The 19,004-nt window shown below is 53.7% G+C and overlaps 2 protein-coding genes across 12 annotated transcripts in view; one reads left to right on the forward strand and one right to left on the reverse strand.

Moving 5' to 3' along the window:
* Sh3glb2 (SH3 domain containing GRB2 like, endophilin B2) lies at positions 1 to 14,606 on the forward strand. Of its 10 annotated transcripts, XM_085681409.2 has the most exons (13): positions 1 to 158; positions 3,611 to 3,752; positions 4,312 to 4,440; positions 8,617 to 8,750; positions 8,859 to 8,951; positions 10,698 to 10,760; positions 11,669 to 11,818; positions 12,170 to 12,193; positions 12,727 to 12,816; positions 12,996 to 13,096; positions 13,412 to 13,426; positions 13,537 to 13,777; positions 14,063 to 14,606. In XM_085681409.2, exons 1-13 carry the CDS (start codon positions 96 to 98, stop codon positions 14,168 to 14,170), a joined length of 1,353 nt encoding a protein of 450 aa, XP_085537535.2. In that variant the 5' UTR covers positions 1 to 95; the 3' UTR covers positions 14,171 to 14,606. The 10 variants fall into 10 exon arrangements, with proteins under 10 accessions (XP_085537535.2, XP_085537536.2, XP_085537537.2 ...); XM_085681410.2 differs by lacking the exon at positions 13,412 to 13,426; XM_085681411.2 differs by lacking the exon at positions 13,412 to 13,426 and having other exon boundaries at positions 12,996 to 13,142; positions 14,063 to 14,201.
* Positions 14,607 to 15,247: 641 nt separating this feature from the next.
* Nup188 (nucleoporin 188) overlaps positions 15,248 to 19,004 on the reverse strand; it is a 57,661-nt gene continuing 53,904 nt past the window's right edge. For both annotated transcript variants that reach the window (XM_048431963.3, XM_085681408.2), the window contains exons 36-44: positions 18,821 to 18,913; positions 17,968 to 18,126; positions 17,623 to 17,760; positions 17,112 to 17,186; positions 16,748 to 16,993; positions 16,486 to 16,617; positions 16,173 to 16,246; positions 15,942 to 16,071; positions 15,248 to 15,839 (exon numbers count right to left, since the gene is read on the reverse strand). In XM_048431963.3, coding sequence (XP_048287920.3) covers positions 15,663 to 15,839; positions 15,942 to 16,071; positions 16,173 to 16,246; positions 16,486 to 16,617; positions 16,748 to 16,993; positions 17,112 to 17,186; positions 17,623 to 17,760; positions 17,968 to 18,126; positions 18,821 to 18,913 — 1,224 coding nt within the window. In that variant the 3' untranslated portion in view covers positions 15,248 to 15,662. The remainder of the gene's footprint in view (positions 15,840 to 15,941; positions 16,072 to 16,172; positions 16,247 to 16,485; positions 16,618 to 16,747; positions 16,994 to 17,111; positions 17,187 to 17,622; positions 17,761 to 17,967; positions 18,127 to 18,820; positions 18,914 to 19,004) is intronic.

Below are 19,004 nucleotides of genomic sequence, written 5' to 3' on the forward strand. Positions count from 1 at the left end.
GCAGGTGGGCGGGGTGCGGGCAGGGTGCGCGAGGCGGGGCGGGGGGCTGCCGGCTGCGCTGGGGCCGGCGCGGCGGCCCTGCGTACGGGCGCGCCATGGACTTCAACATGAAGAAGCTGGCGTCGGACGCGGGCATCTTCTTCACCCGGGCGGTGCAGGTGAGGCCTGGCGCGATGCTGCTCGCAGGTCCCGGATGTGGAGCGCGTCCGAGCACCCTGCTGCAGGATCCCCTTCCCTGCTGCTGCGGCGGTGCGTTCTGGGGACAGCTCGGGCCCCTGCTCCCCTGTGCCCGAGCTACCCAGGGGAGCTCCCAGCGGGGTCAGCTGCAGCTCCCTGATGGCCCGGGATTGGGGCCTGGGCTCCTGGGCTCCTGGGCGCCTGGGCGCCCAGCAGTGCCGGTTCACATTGACAGGTTTGCCCACTGCGCTGGCTCCTGCACAGCTCGGGAGATGAATGACCACTGGGTGGTTCCTATTTCCCTGTCCTAGCCCAGCAATTCCTGGCTGGGAGGCCCTGGGCTACACAAAAATGTCCCAGGCCCTTCTGCCGACCTCAGTCTCCATACCCGTACAATGGGCAGGTTGGTGCTACTCAGTCCCTTTGACACGCTTGGATAATCAGGCCGGAAGCCAGGAGTAATTTCCTTTCTGTTCTGCAGGAGGCCTGTTTCCTTTTACTTCCCAGGCCTAAAGGATGGCGAGAAGGCTAGGGTCTGGCTGGGTGCCCTCTTTGGGTTCTGTTCAGGCCGGTAATGCTGATATTGGAACAAGTCCGAAACATATGGGATTAGAAAAGAGAGACTTAGGCAAATTGATGTCATAGCGAAGGGCTGGAGTCAGATGTGAATGTGAATCCTTCTCTTTTGACCTTGGGAGCGGGGACTTTACCTCACTGGGCCTCTGTTTCTCAGTCTGAGAACTGGGGTGGCTGTAACTGCAGTTGCCACGGTTACGCTGCACCTGTGGAGCGTGCGACCTTGCACGATCACCTCAGCCTTACCGTGCCTTTCTGCAAAGCAGGTGTAAGGCTCGTGTTGGAGGCCCTGTCTGCTTCAAGGGTGGCTGTGGGTATCCTGGGACTCCTGTGCCCCAGGGCTGGCCCCTCTCTGTACACCAGGAACAGGTTCTGTATGCTGCCCTTGTGGTACTTGTTGACTCTTCTGGGTACAGCCCCTCCTCTCCCTCAGAGGCCCATGTGGCCATGTTTACTAGAAAGTGCAGGGTTCCCGTGAGACTCAGTGGCCCAGTGAGGTTTGCCATTCCCGTTCCCGGTTCCAAGCTTGGTGGGCAACCCCAGCACCTAAGAGGATGCTAGACCCTCAGAGCCCCAGCCCCTACAGAAGGGGGAAAATCCTGTCCCAGCGTTGTCATGGCAACCGCACTATCTCACACATCTGGGAAGAACCTGATCTGCTGGTGCTGCCACTTGACCTGGCCAGGCCCACAGAAAAGGCTGGGGGTAGTGGTGGCTTGGCTTCCTGGCCTCACTGATGGGGGCAGGCCCACAGGGTCACTCACTCACTCTTGGGCTGGAGCCAGTGCCCAGGCCCAGGCTGGGGTGGAGGAGGGAGCTGAGCGTGTTATAAATAGAGGCTTTCTGTGCTCCACACACCCACCCTCCTGCTGATGCCTTCTTGCTGGGAACTGCCTTGGACTGGTTCAGGCGTGATCCCCTTTCCCCTCCATTGGAAAGGGACTGGGTAGCAAGGAGGAAGGCCTGCAGTGTGACCTAGAGAGGCCGAGAGGCGTCTGCCATGGGAGTTGGCAGGAAAGAAGGAGCCATTCTTAATCACCAGTATGTACACAGCTCCTATGGGTCAGTGTTACTGTGCAAGGCACCAGGACGTGCTGAGTCAGCACACGTGCCCTGTGTGGCCCAAGGACAGTTTTGAGGGACTCACCCCACCCCTATCCCAAAGGGAGCAAGGCCTCCCCAGCTTGAAACCTGAGGGCAGGATTTCTTCTACAAGAGTGAATTTTGGGGTGGTGTCCCTCACCAAGGGCCCCAGACATCAGCCAGAGTCTCTGCAGCAGGAGCAGGTGGCCCCATCGGGGCAGTGGGGTGAGGAAAGCCTGCCTCGCGCAGCACATTAGAATAATGTGATAATGTGCCTGTGGGTGGGTGTGGGCAGCCGCCCCGCCGAGACTCTTCCCAGTAATCATAGTCCAGGCTCCTCCAGTAGCTTTGCCCTCGTCCAAGCAGGCGGGTAGCAATGGCCAAGGGAGGATGCCCCGGGGGAGGGGGCTCGGGAAAGCCCAATAAGCATGGGAACCCATATATTTGGCAGCATCCCCACTCCCCCAGTGACACCACGGGGGGGGGGCGGCTTTCCAAGTGACAACCCAGTTAATACTGCCCTGGCGCTGGTAGGGTATTTGAGGTCCCAGGTTCCATACCCAGTGTTTTTAAAAAGAAAACTGTGAGATGGGTTTTTGCCCCTTTCCAGGGATAAACTGAGGCCCGGGGAGATGCTGAACTGGACAGGGCAGCTGAGGAGGAGGCTTTAAGGGAGAAGCCCAAGGCCTGCTGCATAATTGATGGCCACAGTGAGACCTGGTGGCTCCTTGGCTCAGCCTGATGATTCATCACAGGCCGCGGCTCTGCGGGGCTCCAGCCCTCTAGACCCTGGCTCCTGCACGGCCCTTTGCTTGGCTTCAGTGACTCTAACCGTGCAATGGGGAGCCTGAGAGCCTCAGGACGCACAACCGTGTTCCTTATTCCTTATCTTATACCTGGAGCAGATTTCACCTTTTGCTATTGGTGATGTCCTTGGGCAAACCTGGTCACCTGTCTGGAAAAGGCTTGTGTTCGGGGACATCTGTTCCTGGGCTTTTCTAGATTACCTGGTGAGGGCTTGGACCAGTTTCTGAGTATTCCTGGGTAGCCCACATGACTCCAGCCAACTCTGACTGGGGACCCATGTGACCTCCCGGGTTCTGGGTACACCCAGCAGCTGGCTCCGATGGGCTGGCAATGTTCTCTGTTTACCACACCCAGAAGCCAAACATTTGGCCAGCCTCCCTCCCTCCCACACTCGGTCCATAGACATATTGCCCATCAGCTCCAGCAGCAGTAGTGTGGGCACTTCACGCTGGGCACAGGCTCGGTTGCCAGCCCTCTCGTGTCTAACCCACATCTTCCCATTTTACCCTGTGTAGTCTGTGAGAAATATTCTTACTATCTGTTTCCAGGGGACTCTGAGGCCCAAAGAGGCAAAGCCCTTTCCCCAATGTCGCATAGCTCATCAGGAGTAGAACAGATATGGATAGGGTCCCTTTCGTTCGGGAACCAGAATTCTTGCTGGAGTCCCATGGAGGTCCCTGGTAACTCAGAGTCTTCCTCTGGGCCTCATCTGTTCCCTAAAGACTTGCTACCAAGTTCTCTCCCTCAGCCCTGGTGGCCACCTCCTCAGGGCTCATACTCACTAGGAGCATACCTGTTTCTGTAGAGAGAGGGACTGGGGAACTATGGGGCTTCTAGGAGCCATGGTTCTGATTCACCCAACCCCCTCATCCTAGAAAGAAGCAACCAAACTCCAGGGTGGGGTGTGGTGTAATAGGCCACCCTCCAAAGCTTGACCCCGGGGCCTCCCCTGTCGCTTCCTTCCCAGTTCACAGAGGAGAAATTCGGCCAGGCAGAGAAGACCGAGCTTGATGCTCACTTTGAAAACCTCCTGGCTCGGGCAGACAGCACCAAGAACTGGACAGAGCGGATCCTGAGGCAGACTGAGGTGCTGCTGCAACCCAACCCCAGTGAGTGGGTGAGGGGCAGGTGGGCACCCGGGCCGGCGCGGGGCTGTGGGTGCGGGGTTCCAAAGCGCACTCTGAGTGAAAGGAAAGCCAAGCTTGTGCACAGGAGCTGAAGCCTGAACTGAAATACACGTGGGAAACTACACATGTCAGCTTGGGCTCGCAGCCAGCGATGGGAAAGGGCTTGACCAAAGTCATACAGGGTACTGACTGCAGGAGCAGAAGGCTGGCATGGAGGCCGCCTGCACGTCACCTGTAAACCTGCAGTGTCTCTCAAGTGTCCACAGAGGCCCAGGACCCAGGCCAGAGCACGGTGCAAGCGTGTCACACACTGTAAACGCTATTTAAGTCGGGGAGACATGGGAGGTGCTGACTCAGTGCTGTGGGACAGTGGTGTCACGTCTCCGAGCCTCGTTCTCTCGGGTCTCACAGGGTGGGCGTGGATATAAGATGTGTCTGCAAGCCTTCAGGGTGGATGCTGGCTGTGGGGTGGCCAGGGTTTGCTGTCTCGCTGTGGCTTAGCCCGGAGAGCCCTGTGGTTTTGGCTGCTGTCTCCCTGTAGGTGCCCGAGTGGAGGAGTTCCTGTATGAGAAGCTGGACAGAAAGGTGCCCTCAAGGGTCACCAATGGGGAGCTGCTGGCTCAGTACATGGCAGAAGCAGCCAGCGAGTTGGGGCCCGGCACCCCCTATGGTAAGGAGACCACAGAGCTAGGGGCCAGAGTGAGGGGCATGTCTCTAGCTCCCTAAGTTCTTCCTCCCTGCCTCCCTTCTCCCTCTTTTTAAAAAATTTTATTTTGGACTAATTTCGCTATTTAAGGTAGGCCTTAAAATCACAGAGCTCCACCTGGCTTTGTCCCCTGGATGCTGGGATTGAAGGTGTAGGCCGTCAGGTCAGCTCCCTCCTGTTTAAAAATTATAGAGATAACCTGAGTTCAGTCTGAACTCAGGATCTTCCAGGAGTGCAGATGAGAGTAAAGGAACAGACCCTCCCTTAGCCAGTTTAGGGGTGTGTGTTTTTGTGCATGCACACATGTGTGGTATGTATGTGGTATAGTATGTGGAGTGTGTGTGTGGTGTGGTGTGTCTGTAGAGTGTGTATAGTATGAGTATATATGTGTGTATGTGGTGTGTGTGGGTTGGGTGTGTGTGGTGTGGTATGTGTATAGTATGTGGAGTGTGTGTGGTGTGGTGTGTCTGTAGAATGTGTATGTGTGTATGTGGTGTGTGTGTTTGTGTGATGAATGTGTATATGCGGTGTGGTATGTGTATCGTGTGTGAGTGGTGTATCTGTGAAGTGTGTATGTGGTGTGTATGTTTGTGTGATGAATGTCTATATGTGGTGTGGTATGTGTATCGTGTGTGAGTGGTGTGTCTGTGAAGTGTGTGTGTATGGGTGTAAGTGTGTATATGGTGTGTATGTGTGTGTGTTGTTTCTATGGTGCTGGAGTTGGAACCTGGAGTCCTGTGAATGCTTGGCAAGCACTCTTCCACTGAGCCACCCCCAGCCCTAGGTTATGTGTGTGCAGTGCACATACGTGGGGGGGGGGGCAAAGGTCCAACCTTAGGCATTTTTCACCCTCTTTTATGAGACAAGGTGCACTAGGACCTGGTGCTTGCTCACTGATTAGGCTAGGCCAGTGGCCGGCAAGCCTCTGAATCCACCTTGTCTCTACTTCCTGAACACTGAGATTCCAGTCATGTGTCACCACACCTGCTGTTCACGTGTGTTCTGGGGACCGAGCTCAGGTCATGTTTGTGCACAGTGCACTTGACTGACTGAGTAGACCTAACTTTTACAAAAGATTTATTTTCCAGGCAGTGGTGACGCACACCTTTAATCTCAGCACTCAGGCAGAGGCTGGCGGATCTCTGTGAGTTCAGGGTCAGCCTGGTCTGTGGAGCTACAGGACAGGCTCCAAAGCTACAGAGAAACCCGGTCTTGAGAAACTAAAGAAAACAAACAAGAAAAGATTTATTCCTTGTAATGTGTGTGGGTGTTTTGCATATGTGCATTGTGCTGCCTGTGTACCAGAAGAGGGCACCAGATCCCTGGAGCTGGAGTTACAGGCCATGTGAACTTCCTGACATGGTGCTGGGAACTGCACACTGGTCCTTCAGAAGAGCATCCAGTGATCTTAACTGCTGAACCATTTCTCCAGCTCATACTTAGCCATTGTCTTGCACACCTCCTTATTCTTTCTTCCTTCACTTCTGAATTTTATTCAAATATACCTTATGTGCCATAAAATATACCTGGTTTCTATTATATACTCCATTGAATTCCATTGAATTTAGAGTTGAAAAAGTATCTTCACAGATCAATTTAAACAACAACAAAAAAAATCCCTCTACCTCAGATCCAAAAGTCTCTCCTTTGTATAGCTAGCCCTGGTTCCCAGCTCAGGCTACCAATAACGTGTTTTGTGGTCTGTCTTGCCCCATATTTAAGCTGATGGGAAACTGCCGGGCTGGGGATCTAGCTCAGTTAGTTGATGAGGTCTGCGGCTTGATCTCCAGTACCACATAAACCTGGTATGGTGGCAAAGAGAAAGAAATTGCCAAAGTGTTTTCCCCAAGTGGCTTTTTGTATCCCGCTAGCAATGAGCTTGAGCTGTCTGGATGTTAAAGTTTCTGGCTTTCTCATGGCCTGGAGCAGTGGTTCCCAGCCTTCCTCGCTCCTCATGCTGTGGTGACCCCAACCATAACATTATATTTGTCGCTACTTCATAACTGTAATTTTGCTAGTGTTGTGAATCAGAGCGCAATCTGTGTTTTCCTGTGGTCTTAGGCGGCCTCTGCGAAAGGGTCATTCGGGGCAGCCCACAGGTGGAGAACAGGATCTTAGGTCATGTGTTGCTCTGCCCAGCACTGTTCAGGAAGGCTGGCTGTTGATGGTGTCATTGTGTGTTCTTGCTGCCCGTCTCACCCTGCTTATTGAGAAAGAGCATGGAATTTTCCAGCTGTTTTTTCACTGTCTGTTTCTCTCTATTCTCTATGGTTTGCCAGTGTTTGGTGTGTGTATTTTAGAGCCATGTTAGGTGCATATGTTTATCTTTCTGATGGATTGGTGTGTGTGTGTGTGTGTGTGTGTGTGTGTGTGTGTGTGTGTGTGTGTGAGTGAGTCCGTGCGCATGTGTAAGCCAGAAGTCAGCTTTGGATGTTGTCCTCCCCTGCCGTCTCGCTGAACCTGTAGCTCATTTATTAGCTATTGTGGTAGCCGGTGCTAATGCACCTGCCCCGCTGCTGTCTGGAGCAAAAGTTATAGACGCAGTGCAGCTGCACGACTTTTGTGTGCTGAGATCTGAATTCAGGACCCATGCTTGTTCAGCAGTCCCCGAGTGATGCCTCAGCCCTGGGCTGACTCTGTTGTCTCTGCTCGATGCCACTGCAGTCATCAGGATCTGAGTTCAGAAGCCTGAGATCAGCCTGGCCAACAGAGTACCACTCCCTCCCAGAAGCTAAAATTAAGACGCTATTCATTGTCTCTAGTGAGACTTCTTGCCTGAAAGCCCTTGTCTGGTGACTGTATGGCTCCTTAGCGCCGACACCAGCATTTGCATAGTAGCTGCTTCTGCCCTTTTCTTCTCAACCTGTTTTTATATCATAAAATCTCAAGCATAGGTCAATATTTAGACAATATTTAGATAGTTTAAAAATATGATAGTCATTGCCTTTTCATTAGAATGCTTAATCTGTATACATTTAATGTAATTATTGATGTGTTAGATTATCTTTCATTTAGGTTTTGGGTAATTTTTGTCTTATATGGCTCCTTTTATATTATAGGTATTTTCTATTTTACATAAATATATTTGGTCAGTACTAAGGATAATACTGAGCCTGTGTGTCTCACAAGTAATTTACCATTGAACTACATCCCAGATCCCTATCTCCCATTTTTTTTTTTTTAAGCCATGTCTTACTAATTTGCTCAGAATGGCCTCTGCCTCTGGACCTTTCATTCCCAGCATCCCAGCAGACGAGAGTGTCCACCGTTCCCAGCTTACTCTTTCAAACTAGCTCCCAAGGAGCTATCGTGGGGTCAGTACATGTCAGCCAACATTGGTCAGTGGTTGTTTTTAAATGTCTCCAGCCACTGAGACTTTATTAGTGTGTATGTGAGTTGGGAAACTCGTCTCAAAGTTGAGCAGCCTACAAATCTAGCTAGCTTTTGCCTTGTAGGTGCACTGCTTCCTGTTCAGCCCAGGGTGGGACATGCTGGTGTGCTCTTCAGCCCAGGGTGGGACATGCTGGTGTGCTCTTCAGCCTGTCTCAGACATGCCACAGGTGTGCTTGCTGGGAGCCGTGCAGGATGTACTGGGGCTTCTCTAGCTCACGTTAGATTCTTCCCACCAGGCCTCCGGCTGCAGGCTGGCTGCTCTTGGCTTTGGCCAGTGAGTGCTGTTGCCGGTATGTCCCCTAGGATCCTGTTTCTTCTTCAGTCAGTCAGCCGCACCAGCAGCTGCAGTGGGGGGTGGCCCTGTCACCCGGGTAGACAGCTGCCAGCCAGGAGGAGATGGCACGTCTCCAGGATAATACCCTCCATTGTTCGTACCAGGGTCCAGTGGCTGTTTTCCAGACAGTGTTTCTCCATTGGTTTTTGTGTCTTTGATCAATTTCCAGACTTTGGAAGTTGACATCCTTGACTTCTGGAGGAGATTTGTCAAACTCCTTTTTCTGGAACTCCCCAATCTTGTTTGTTCTTGAGACACTAGGCCTCATCCCCTGCCTGCTGGGCCCCAGGAGCCCCTGTCCATCTTTTTAGGGCCGCAGTGCCTACCTGCACTTGCCTGGCAGACCTCCCGCGGGGCAGAGGACAGAGGACTTGAGGCCTGCCCTCCCTCCCTCTCCCACTCTGTCTTCCTAGGGAAGACGCTAATCAAGGTGTCAGAAGCTGAAAAGCGCCTGGGAGCAGCAGAACGGGATTTCATTCACACTGCCTCCCTCAGCTTCCTCACACCCTTGCGCAACTTCCTGGAAGGGGACTGGAAAACAATTTCGGTGAGGAGACTGGGACCCCTCCTCTGAGCTCTGTGCCCAGGCTGTCATCCCAGGAAGGGGTCTTTGGCCAGGTCTGGGCTGCTCACTCTCCTGTCACTCACCCTGCAGAAGGAGCGGCGACTTCTGCAGAACCGGCGCCTTGACCTGGACGCCTGCAAAGCGCGGCTAAAGAAGGCCAAGGCGGCAGAAGCCAAGGCCACGGTAAGTGCCATGCCTCTCCCGTGCCCCCAGAGACGGGGGTCTAGAGACGGGGCACGCAAGGAACCTGGTTTTGGCATGCTCTTCTTCCCTGGCTGGGGCTAGACTGCTCATTATTGGTCAGGTCATGGTTTCTGTCCCCACCCCAGGGAATCCTGGTGGCTCCGGGGCAGACATTTATGAGATAGGCAGGCTCACAGTGTCGTTCACTGGGCAGGGCATCCTGCAAGTCTCTTAGGTGTTGGATGGAATTCTTGCATGCCTTTCCTGCCTCTGTGGATGCTCAGCCTGGCCCTGTCTGGGCATGACTCCCCTATTAACTCTGCACCTGCTGCCTGAACGTGAGCACGTGTCCTGTGCATAGGCTGCTCTAGGCTGTGGACAGCACTAGAGCCGGCCAGCCCCAAACCCCATGCAGGGACTGTCCGAGGAGCTCCTCCCTCACCCCACAGCCCACCCGGGCCTGCTCAGCCAGGACAGGACAGGCTGAGCTGATTCAACAGGGCTAGGCCAAGAGGGCTGAGCATTGGCTCAGCATGCAGGCTGCTCAGGGGTGTAAGGGTGTTAACAGCCACCTCGGGTTCTGAAAAACTCGGGTTCAGGGCATGTTAGGAATCTCCCTTGTGCTTCTCCCATGCTCAGCTGGTGGCTCTCCACTTCCCATAATTCTCCTTCATCATGTTCTCCCTACAGCACAATGTACAGTGTGACCGCTGGGGCCTACACTGCCTCCAGCAGGAGCCATAGCAAGGTCCCAAGTCAACCAAGTGTGCAGGGAATGGCCTGTGGCCATCGGGATTACTTTGTCAATCACCTGGGCAGAACAGCCCCACTTCCTGTTACTTCTGTCTTTTCCTAGTCCATCACAGAGTGACTGCATCTCCCCTTGGGGCCCAGAGAGCCTTGGGCCTGTGAGTCAAGTGAGGCAGGAGCAGTGTTCCTAGGGGCTCAAGCTCAGCAGCTCACTCTTGGGCACATATGTGCTGCCCAGGACTCCTGAGGGTGGCTTGTGAGTGGCCTTCTAGTCCTTCTCTGCTCACCTTGCGCCGGGCTGGCTATGCCTGCTTTCGCTTGCTGTGGACTTAACTAACTCTCTGTTTTTGTTCCTTTCCGTTCTGCTTTGGGTAACTTGGCTCAGTGTGAGGGAGATGTGAGTATACCTGTCCCATGTGCTGTGCTGCTTCTGGTCCACCCATCCTGTCTGAAGGCCGGGGTGTTGTGGCCAGCCCAGGCCATCCCTTAGGCTTTTGCAATTGGCTGGCCTCCATGCAATCTCTGCTTTGTGGGGATGCAGGCATCAAGGCCTATGAGGCAGCTTCTTGCAAATGTCAAATCCTGTCACTCTGTCCATCCATGCGTCCATCCATCTACTCTTGTGGGGAGGGATCTGACTTCAAGGGAAGAGGCAGAGACAGTGTGGTGGAATTCCGAGTTGCAGAAAGCTGTGTTGGGGAGGGCTGTGGATCCGGGGGCCTCCTTGTGAGCCTGAGACCCAAAAGAAGGGCAGGCCCAGCCTGTGGTCCACTGGGTCTTCGTGTTGGACCCATTGAGCCCCTAAGCCCATCTCCTTTCCAGATGGTGGGAGTGGACACAGAGGCTCTGTGTTGTTATCTGTGTCCTCCTGTCTGTCCCTGGGGCCAGGGTTTCTTGTGTCTCCTTATATAGGAGACTCCGGGGCCACCTCCTGGCCTCAACACTGGTCCTAGCCCAGGGTGACCCCCCTCCCCCGTGAACTCTGTTCCCCGCCAGACGGTGCCTGACTTTCAGGAGACTAGACCTCGTAATTACATTCTCTCGGCCAGCGCCTCCGCGGTAAGCACCCTTCCCACCATGCCCTGCCCCACCCTGGCCTCCTCTGCCCACAGCTCCACCAGAAGCCAGCAGGTGAGGCAAAGGCTCATGTGGCAGGTTGCCCTGAGAGGCTAAGGACAACTCAGAACAGGGAAGTTACAACTCCAGATCTGCCCGGGTCTCTGGCCCAGCAGGCAGGCTGAGCTGGTTTCTCCCTATGCAAGGTGGGAGATGTTTTGTCCAGATGCAAGGTGGGAGATGTTTTGTCCAGCTGCAGGGAACCACCCCATGTCCTTGGGACAGCACACTATACCACCTCTAGGGAACCCAAGGGACTTTCCATTCTATGCTCTCTTCTACAAGGGAACACTGCCCCAACCTCCTCATTGCTCCAGGTGGACACTGGGGTTAGGGAGGAGGCTGCCTGGGCTGACTTCCTGTCTCAGACTACTAGACAACTGTTTGCCTTAGTTCCATTGTAGCTCACAAGCTAGATGGCCTAGAAAGCAGATGGGAGGCCAGCTGGAGGAGCTGGAGGGAGGCAAGATAGAGGGAGGGAGGCAGGTGAGGCTGCTACGGTAGCCTGGTTCGTTAGCTGGTATACAGTGACTTGTATGGGCTAGGCCAGCCACATTCCTCCACTCCTGTAGCAAGCTCTCTCCCTGTCCCCTGGGTGAAAGCGTCCTGTCCCAGCCGTCTGGTCCTCTGCGTGTTCTGAGCATGCTACTGTGTGATCTGTGCTCTTCATCATTCCATGGCTGGCAACTGTCTTTGAAATGTCAACTCTTGTTCATGCTCAGGTCTGTTAGATGGCCCTCCAACGTGGCATATCCATGTGTCAGGGTGTTATCCTAGGCCAGATTTCCTCAGTGGCCATAAATTGGGTCGCCTAAGTCACGATGGGGGGAGGGGGTGTCTTTCTTCCCTAGACTCTGGATGACACATCCTGCTCCCCTCCCTGGGCCGAGTTGAAGGAGAAACATCCCGGAGGGTGGAGGCTGCCCTGTTTTTTTCTTTTGCCACTGGCCCCCAGTGTGACTCTGGCCCGAGGCTGCCTTTCTCTGCCGGAGGACAGAAAGGTTTAGTGACTGGCCCAGGGTCACTTGTCCTGTCCTGCCTCCGCGCAGGAGTCAGGGTGGGGTGGGGACATTTGGTCTCTAAGACCCACTTAGAGTTGGGGGCGGCTGTAGGAAAAGTACAAGCAAGACTTCCCAGCTGGCTGGCCCTGCATGCAGCATGCTAGATGGGATGTGGTGCCATTTCCCTGCCCTTAGAGCAAACCTTGTTCCAGCCTCAGCTCCTGGTTGGGTTGTGCAGGGTCCTTGGGAGCTGGGGTAGGCACAGACTCTGGTATCTGGCTATCCCTCCCCCTCCACTGATGATGCCCACCTTCCCTTCCCTGCCTACTGGTGCTGTTGTGGTCTCCACAGCTTTGGAACGATGAAGTAGACAAGGTGAGTTGGGTCTGGGGGACTTTGGTTTTAAAGCTTGTTTTTCGAGATAGGGTTTCTCTGTAGCTTTTGGAGCCTGTCCTAGAACTAGCCCTTGAAGACCAGGCTGGACTTGAACTCATAGAGATCGCCTGCATGCTGGGATTAAAGGCGTGTGCAGCACTGTCTGGCAGGGCCTGGGGGACTTCGGGAGGCAAAGTCTAGATAGAGGTTCAGACACAGCTACTGCTGTAGAGAGGGTGTCTGAAGCTCAGGACTCTGCCTTACACTCACTGGGGTACTGATTGGCAATACTAAATCCTAATCTACAGCACATGAGGTCCTAGAGAGACATCTCCTGATACATCCTCCTGTCGGGTGGCGGAGGCCTGTCACTAAAGCTACCCACAGATCCCAAGTTGGCTCTGGCTTCTCTGGAAGTCAGCTCTAGGTGCAATGCCAGGTCATCTATGTTCTCAGGAGGCCTCAGGGCACAAGGAAGGCTGGTGGAAGGGATGCAGAATGGGGCTGCTCTCATTACTGCTTGCCCCACCTAGGCTGAGCAAGAACTTCGAGTGGCCCAGACAGAGTTTGACCGGCAGGCAGAAGTGACTCGTCTCTTACTGGAGGGGATAAACAGCACCCACGTGAGTCCTGCATTCATGTCCTCCTGAGTCTTAGCACAAGCACGAACCACAGAGCCAGCCTATAGACTGGGTGTCCCACCCTCACTCTGATGCCTGGAGTATGGTCAGGCAGCAGACGGGATGGGGATGGCCTATGCTGTAGCCAGACGCTAGAGGAAGCCCTGACCTCTTTCTTCCAGGTGAACCACCTTCGCTGCCTCCATGAATTCGTCAAGTCTCAGACAACCTACTATGCACAATGCTACCGCCACATGCTGGATCTGCAGAAACAACTAGGCAGGTGTGGCTGGACCCAGGTCTCTGAGGCCCCCTATCTCCTAGACCCAGTGAGTGGCCCAACACTTCTGGCCAAGGGCCTTCTCTTCAGAGCTCAGAAAACCCATGACACATGAGATTGGACTGTTGGCTCTGCCTAGAATCCTACCTGGGTACCTCGTATGGTGAGCCTCAGGGGGCTACCATCAGTAGCCAGAGTTCCTGGGGCAGGGGCTCTCAGCAGTTTCTAGTGTTTGAGCTGTGGAGGTGAGCAGGGGACAAGCAGGTGGGATGGTCTCAGCTTTGTTGTTTTGTTTTTTTTTTTCCTTTGTGCTGCCAGCTCCCAGGGCACCATGTAAGTTACTGGGGGTAGGGCTTCCTTGTGTATAAATGGCCTGATGTCTCCTGTGGAGTATGTGGAACTCTAAGGCTAGCAGTGCCTGCTGAGAGACCCTCATCTTCTAGATTTCCAGGCACCTTTGTGGGCACTACAGAACCTGCCTCCCCACCCCTGAGCAGCACCTCACCTACCACTACTGCAGCTACCATGCCTGTGGTACCCACGGGGACTGGCTTGGCCCCTCCAGAAGAGACAGCACTCTGTCTAGAGGAGGTGGCTCCCCCCGCCAGTGGGACACGCAAGGCCCGGGTGCTCTACGACTACGAGGCAGCTGACAGCAGCGAGCTGGCCCTGCTGGCTGATGAGGTGGGTCTGGGGTCCTGAGGGGGCAGGCAAGAGCTGGACAGGAACTACTAGACTGGAGACCAGGAACATTGGGTCTGCACAACCCTGGCCATTCTCCTGGAACCTCTGGACCTTGGGGAGGAGCTGTGGGAGTCAGTGAATACGGTCTTAAGCAGCCCCTAACTGCCATGGCCCAGTACAGCACTGTAGGGACACCCCCTCAGGGATGTAGCAGCTTTACATATGCTTAGTCCTAGGACATCCCACCCATTTCCAGGGCACAAGTTCCCTCTCTGCTCCCCACAGCTCATCACTGTCTACAGCCTGCCTGGCATGGACCCTGACTGGCTCATTGGTGAGAGAGGCAACAAGAAGGGCAAGGTCCCTGTCACCTACTTGGAACTTCTCAGCTAAGCAGCCCCCTTCCAGGTCCTATCTGCTGGTGACATAGCTATTTAGGATAGGGGACCTAACCCTATTCTGGCTGTGGCCCTGTCATCGAGCTAGGAAGGACCCCACATGACAGAATGGCTCCAGGTCCCTCTGCTAGCCCTGCTTCTGACCTGCATCCCTGCATACTCAAGGCTTCCCAGCTCTTGGCATGAAAAGAACATCTGCCTTCTCGCTGTGGAAGGCTGAGGGGACAGCAGCCAACAGGCAGGGCTAACAGTCTGGCAGGAGCCCAGCAGGGTCGGCCAGAGCAGCAGCGCGGAGAGCTGCCCTCCCTCCTTCACTCACAGCTCTGGCTGAGTACAGTGGCTGCAGCCATCACACTCACTCAGTTTCTAATCGGCATTCTTACTTCTGCCTGTCTGCTTGTTCTCTGGCAAATAAATCCTTTGTGTGCAAACTGCCTGGACTCTTGTCAGGGTCTCAGTGTGCATGAGCCGTCCTGAGAGCATAATGGTTAGACTTTGTTGGTCTCCCCTTCTCTGGGTAGGGATTGTGTGGAGCCATGGCACAAGCTTCTTCCCAGAGTGCAGGTCAGAGGAAAGGCCATATAGCGCAACGATTCCCAGGGCCACATATCTGAAGCTGCACAATACTTTGTGCTTAAGGAAAACTTGCCTAAATTTGGACCCACTGAACTGCAATGGCTTTCCTGTCAGGAGGAAATAGCTGTGGGCTCGGCCTGGAGCTATGAGGGATAAGAGATGAGTAGTCACCTACCTCTTCAAGGAACTATAGCTTGCAAGTGGGCAAGTGGCAGGCAGGCACTTACGCCTCCATCTGTCTGATTCTGGGAACTTCCAATGTGGCCATATTTTGTTTTACATGGTCCCAGTGGGCATGCTGGGGCTTCGTATGGGGAAGAGCTATAAACTGAGGTCCCTAAGTGCTAAGGAAACCCAGACCCTAGCAATCTACCCAGGACTAAATCAATAGGTACAAGTAAGTCAGCCATCAGCAGGAGTCTTGCCATCTCCAGGCTACCCACTCATGTCTGTGGCCTTTGAGAGCTGCCGCATGACTCAGGCTCTGAAGGCCCAGTCTATAAACAGTACTTTAATATTTGTATAAATAGACCACAGTATTACCAAAAACAAAAACAAAACAACAAAAAAATAAACCCTGCAAGAATAGATCATGGAAAATTCTCACCACACACAGGCCTCTCCTGTGCTGCCAGCACCCAGGGCCTCCCTGGCTGGTGACATGCCATGGGAATGCTCGAAGGAAAAGGGCCATCTTGTGGATATTGTAAAGAGTCTGAGCACCCAGACCCTTGGCTCCCTGCCCATGCTGTTGACCTCTTGATCTATTACAAAAATAATGTCAGCGGGTGGGCGGGAAGAGGAGGAATGGGGGGCTGCTTGCTCAGTGGCCGGCTCTGTGGTGGCAGCACCCTCTGCCCAGGCTGCAGTGCAGGTTGGCAAGGAGTAGCAAGTAGATGGCACTCCACTCCCTATCTCTGCACATGCCGGACAAAGGCTTGTACAAGCTGGATCAGAGGCTCCTGAGACTCTGGGCTGGCTTTGGAGAGAGAGGTGGCCTTGCCCTGCGGGGAGGGCAGGACTCCAGCAGCAGGGGAGCTGGGGGTTCCCCTTCTGAAGTATCTTGAGAGGCTGGAAAGCAGTGTGCTCTACAAGAAAAGCAGCAGCTTAATGAGATCCAGGACCACTGTTCCTGACCCCAAAGTCAGCTCCCAAACAGCTTTCCCTGCTGACCAGCCCAACAACCATACCAGCTCTGAGCTCAGCTCCTGTTTCATCCGCTGCTTGTCCCGCGGGTGCACAGCCGGATCCCTGAGGTAGCGTACTGCTTGGGAGATGAGCAGATAGAAGCAGTTCTCCATGGTGAACATCAGGAGGGACCTGGGAAGGCAGGTGTGAGCATACCTCACAAACACAGCTGAACCACAGCCCAGAGAATAGCAGCCCATAATTGTCCCAGGCCCTTAAGACTCAGGTCTCACTTTAATGTTCGGGTTCCTTCTGCTTGTGTGCTGAGTCCCACAGCCTGAGTAAGGGATTCTTTTTTCTTGTCCAGCTAAAAGAACAGAAGCAAGTAATTAAAAAAAAAAAAAAAAAAAAACGAAACCAACCATAACAGTGGTCAGTTAAGGTCTTGCATATCAGTTTCCCTGGTACCTCGCAGGGTATTCATGGGAACTCCTAGCATGCCACCACTGTAGGAGAGGCCTAGGCTCCAGGGGCTGGATATGTCCCGTATTACTCAGAAGTGATAGACCAACTGGAAAGTTATGCGGGGAGGGGGAAGGGCCTTACCTCTCCAAGCATGTTGAGGGCCACGTTCACTGTGGCCAAGAGGGTTCCAAAGGAGGGGGCCACTTCAGAGTCAAAAGTGGGAGTGGTGAAACTTAGGGCAAATAGGAAGTTGTATTCGGCGAGATCTAGGGACTGAAAGACAGAAAACAGCACTCTGGCATTTGCAGGAAGCTCTCCAGAGTACAACACAGTGTACTACAGAGTCCAGATTCAAGGCTAGTTGTTGAGAACCTGGTGTCATGTGTGAGGTGGTAGTTAGTACCTGGTCCAGCAGAATCTGGCAGACATCTGGAGTGAAGTGGCGCAGGGCTGCCAGGGTCCTGCTGAGAATCTTGAGAAGGCCATACTGGACTGTGTGTAAGGCTCGCTGCTCTGAGGCCTCAGTGTCAGCAACAGGCTGCTTGGAGGAGCAGCCAGATGGAGCAGCAACTGTGGTGGTGGCCGTGGTAGTGGCTGGCCTCTGAACTCGAGGAGTGACAGCTGAGGGGAGGCCATCCCCATTTTTGTTCTGAGGAAGAGTCAAGAAATGGAGCCTAAGTTATGGAAGATCAGAGGTGGTCCTGCCATCAGTGATGGGGCAGGTAAGAGTGGCACTGCCTGTGGTGACGAGCTAGGGGCTTGGTTACCTGTAGGTAGTGCTGCAGCATCTTGCGGCTGTGTAGGAGGGAGGTACAGGCCTGGCACAAATAACCCAGGTTCACCTGAGACACAGGAGGGAGGGACAGGAAAAACTCATGGAGCAACCCCAAATAGATTACTTTCCAGGACACCAGCAGGGCTCAGGCCTGGTATGTTTCAGCTGCATTTCTGGCACATTACATGGTTCTCAATACATCAAAGAGATGGGGATTAGTGTTTCCACACTACAGAATAACAGAGGTGATGTGACCTAGTTAAGGTCATATAGACAGAAGCCCATGGACTCCTCCAGCTTCCAGGCCTTCTGAGGGTTTTGAACCTTAGTCTCCCTCACAGTGCCCGAGTTCTCAACCTATCCAGTTTCACTTCACTGTGAAGGGAAGAACTGGCCTATGGAAACAGACTACGCCAATCCTGTGTCCCCAAGCAAGAAAACAACACTCAGAAATATCCCAACATTTCCCCAGACCTTTCCAAGAAGTAGTGTTCTAGGCCCACCTGGACATCACGCATAAGCTGAGGCAGGTGGAAGTGCCACTCCTTCCTGAAATGGGACAGCTGTAGGATGAAGCCCACAGTGTGATCTGCTTCCTCCAGGCAGGCTAGACTCTGTACCGTCCTCACTGCATTGAGACACTATGAGGGGAGGACAGCAGAGAATGCTCAGGGACCCGGCACACCATGTCTGCCCACATATGCCAAGGTGGCTGGCATTACAATGAAGGCTTCCTCTTAGATGACTCAGAATTCTTCTAGTATCTCAAAGATGAGGGCATTGATACTCCAAGTCATAGGTCCCAAGTGGCTCTAGGCATCCCCTTCTGTGAGGTAGACAGCCTTTACCTGCAATGTCCGCTCCTGATGGACACCCACAAAGTCTAGAGCCTCAGTCAGGAAATTGTAGCGTAGAGTCTTAAGCAACCGTTCCATCAAGGATATGGACAGGCGGTAGACCCCTGGCCAGGATGGGGCATCCAGGGACTTTCGAGAGGTGCTGGGTGTCTGTAACAAATGGCACACATACTCAGGATTGAAGCCACAGGAACCCACAGCACAGTCTATGTGGTCCAGCTACTGGAAAGAAAAAATCTCTTGGAGTGGACAGTTACCACCAGCATAAGGGGCAATGCTACCAGATTCAGCAAGAGCAGAGTGTTCCAAACCTTTATCTGCCACTAATCAGCTATATCAGCTTGGCCATGTCCCCTGCCCCACTCTGGCCCTCAACATGATCCCTCTAAATTTAGGGAGGCTGGGCTAGAGGAAGAAGATTTAGCAGACTGAACAATTCAGACAAGAGGTGCTGTGAAGATGACTCTAGACCAGGTCACGACTGCTGCCAGCCAGAGTTAACTGAAGTCCCTAAAGGGGGCGGGGAGCACGGGATGGGATGGATGGATGACACGGGCAATCACATACATGACTGCAGTCACGCTGACTTCTGAAGTGATGACAACTGTCCTACTCTCCTGGCACTGGTGACACCTTTTTTTTTGGTGTTTGGGACTAGACTGGTGCCAGGTTCATGCTAAGAACACAGTTCGGTACTTCTGGTGGCTGCATTCCTGTCATTAGCCATGGTGCCAGGGGCAGGAGGCTTTATTCTACCAGAGAGCTGGGACAATATACGGAACAAGCAGCAAGATGGGGGCACCTGTAACCTGAGAGCTACAAGAGGCAAGATCCTAGCACTCACCTGTCCTGTGCCATTGCTGCTAAGCTGGTACACACTCAAGAGGGGCAAACAGATGCTCTGGGTGATGCCAGCTCCAGCCACTGCAGTGGCTCCCTGAAGGAGAAACCCATAATTAAGATGGAGCCTTAAAAGACTTGCCAATGGGGCAAAAGATCTGATTCTGGTTTCAGGAAGCATGGGAATC

This window comes from Myodes glareolus, chromosome 21 (assembly GCF_982192425.1).
Source record: "Myodes glareolus chromosome 21, mMyoGla1.1, whole genome shotgun sequence".
Classification (NCBI taxonomy): domain Eukaryota; kingdom Metazoa; phylum Chordata; class Mammalia; order Rodentia; family Cricetidae; genus Myodes; species Myodes glareolus.

Coding starts and splice junctions, on each gene's coding strand:
- Sh3glb2 (XM_085681409.2), top strand. CDS start 96: ATGGACTTCAACATGAAGAAGCTGGCGTCGGACGCGGGCATCTTCTTC. Junction 10,761..11,668: donor TCTCGGCCAGCGCCTCCGCG/GTAAGCACCCTT, acceptor TTTCTTCCCTAG/ACTCTGGATGACACATCCTG. Junction 12,817..12,995: donor AGGGGATAAACAGCACCCAC/GTGAGTCCTGCA, acceptor TCTTTCTTCCAG/GTGAACCACCTTCGCTGCCT.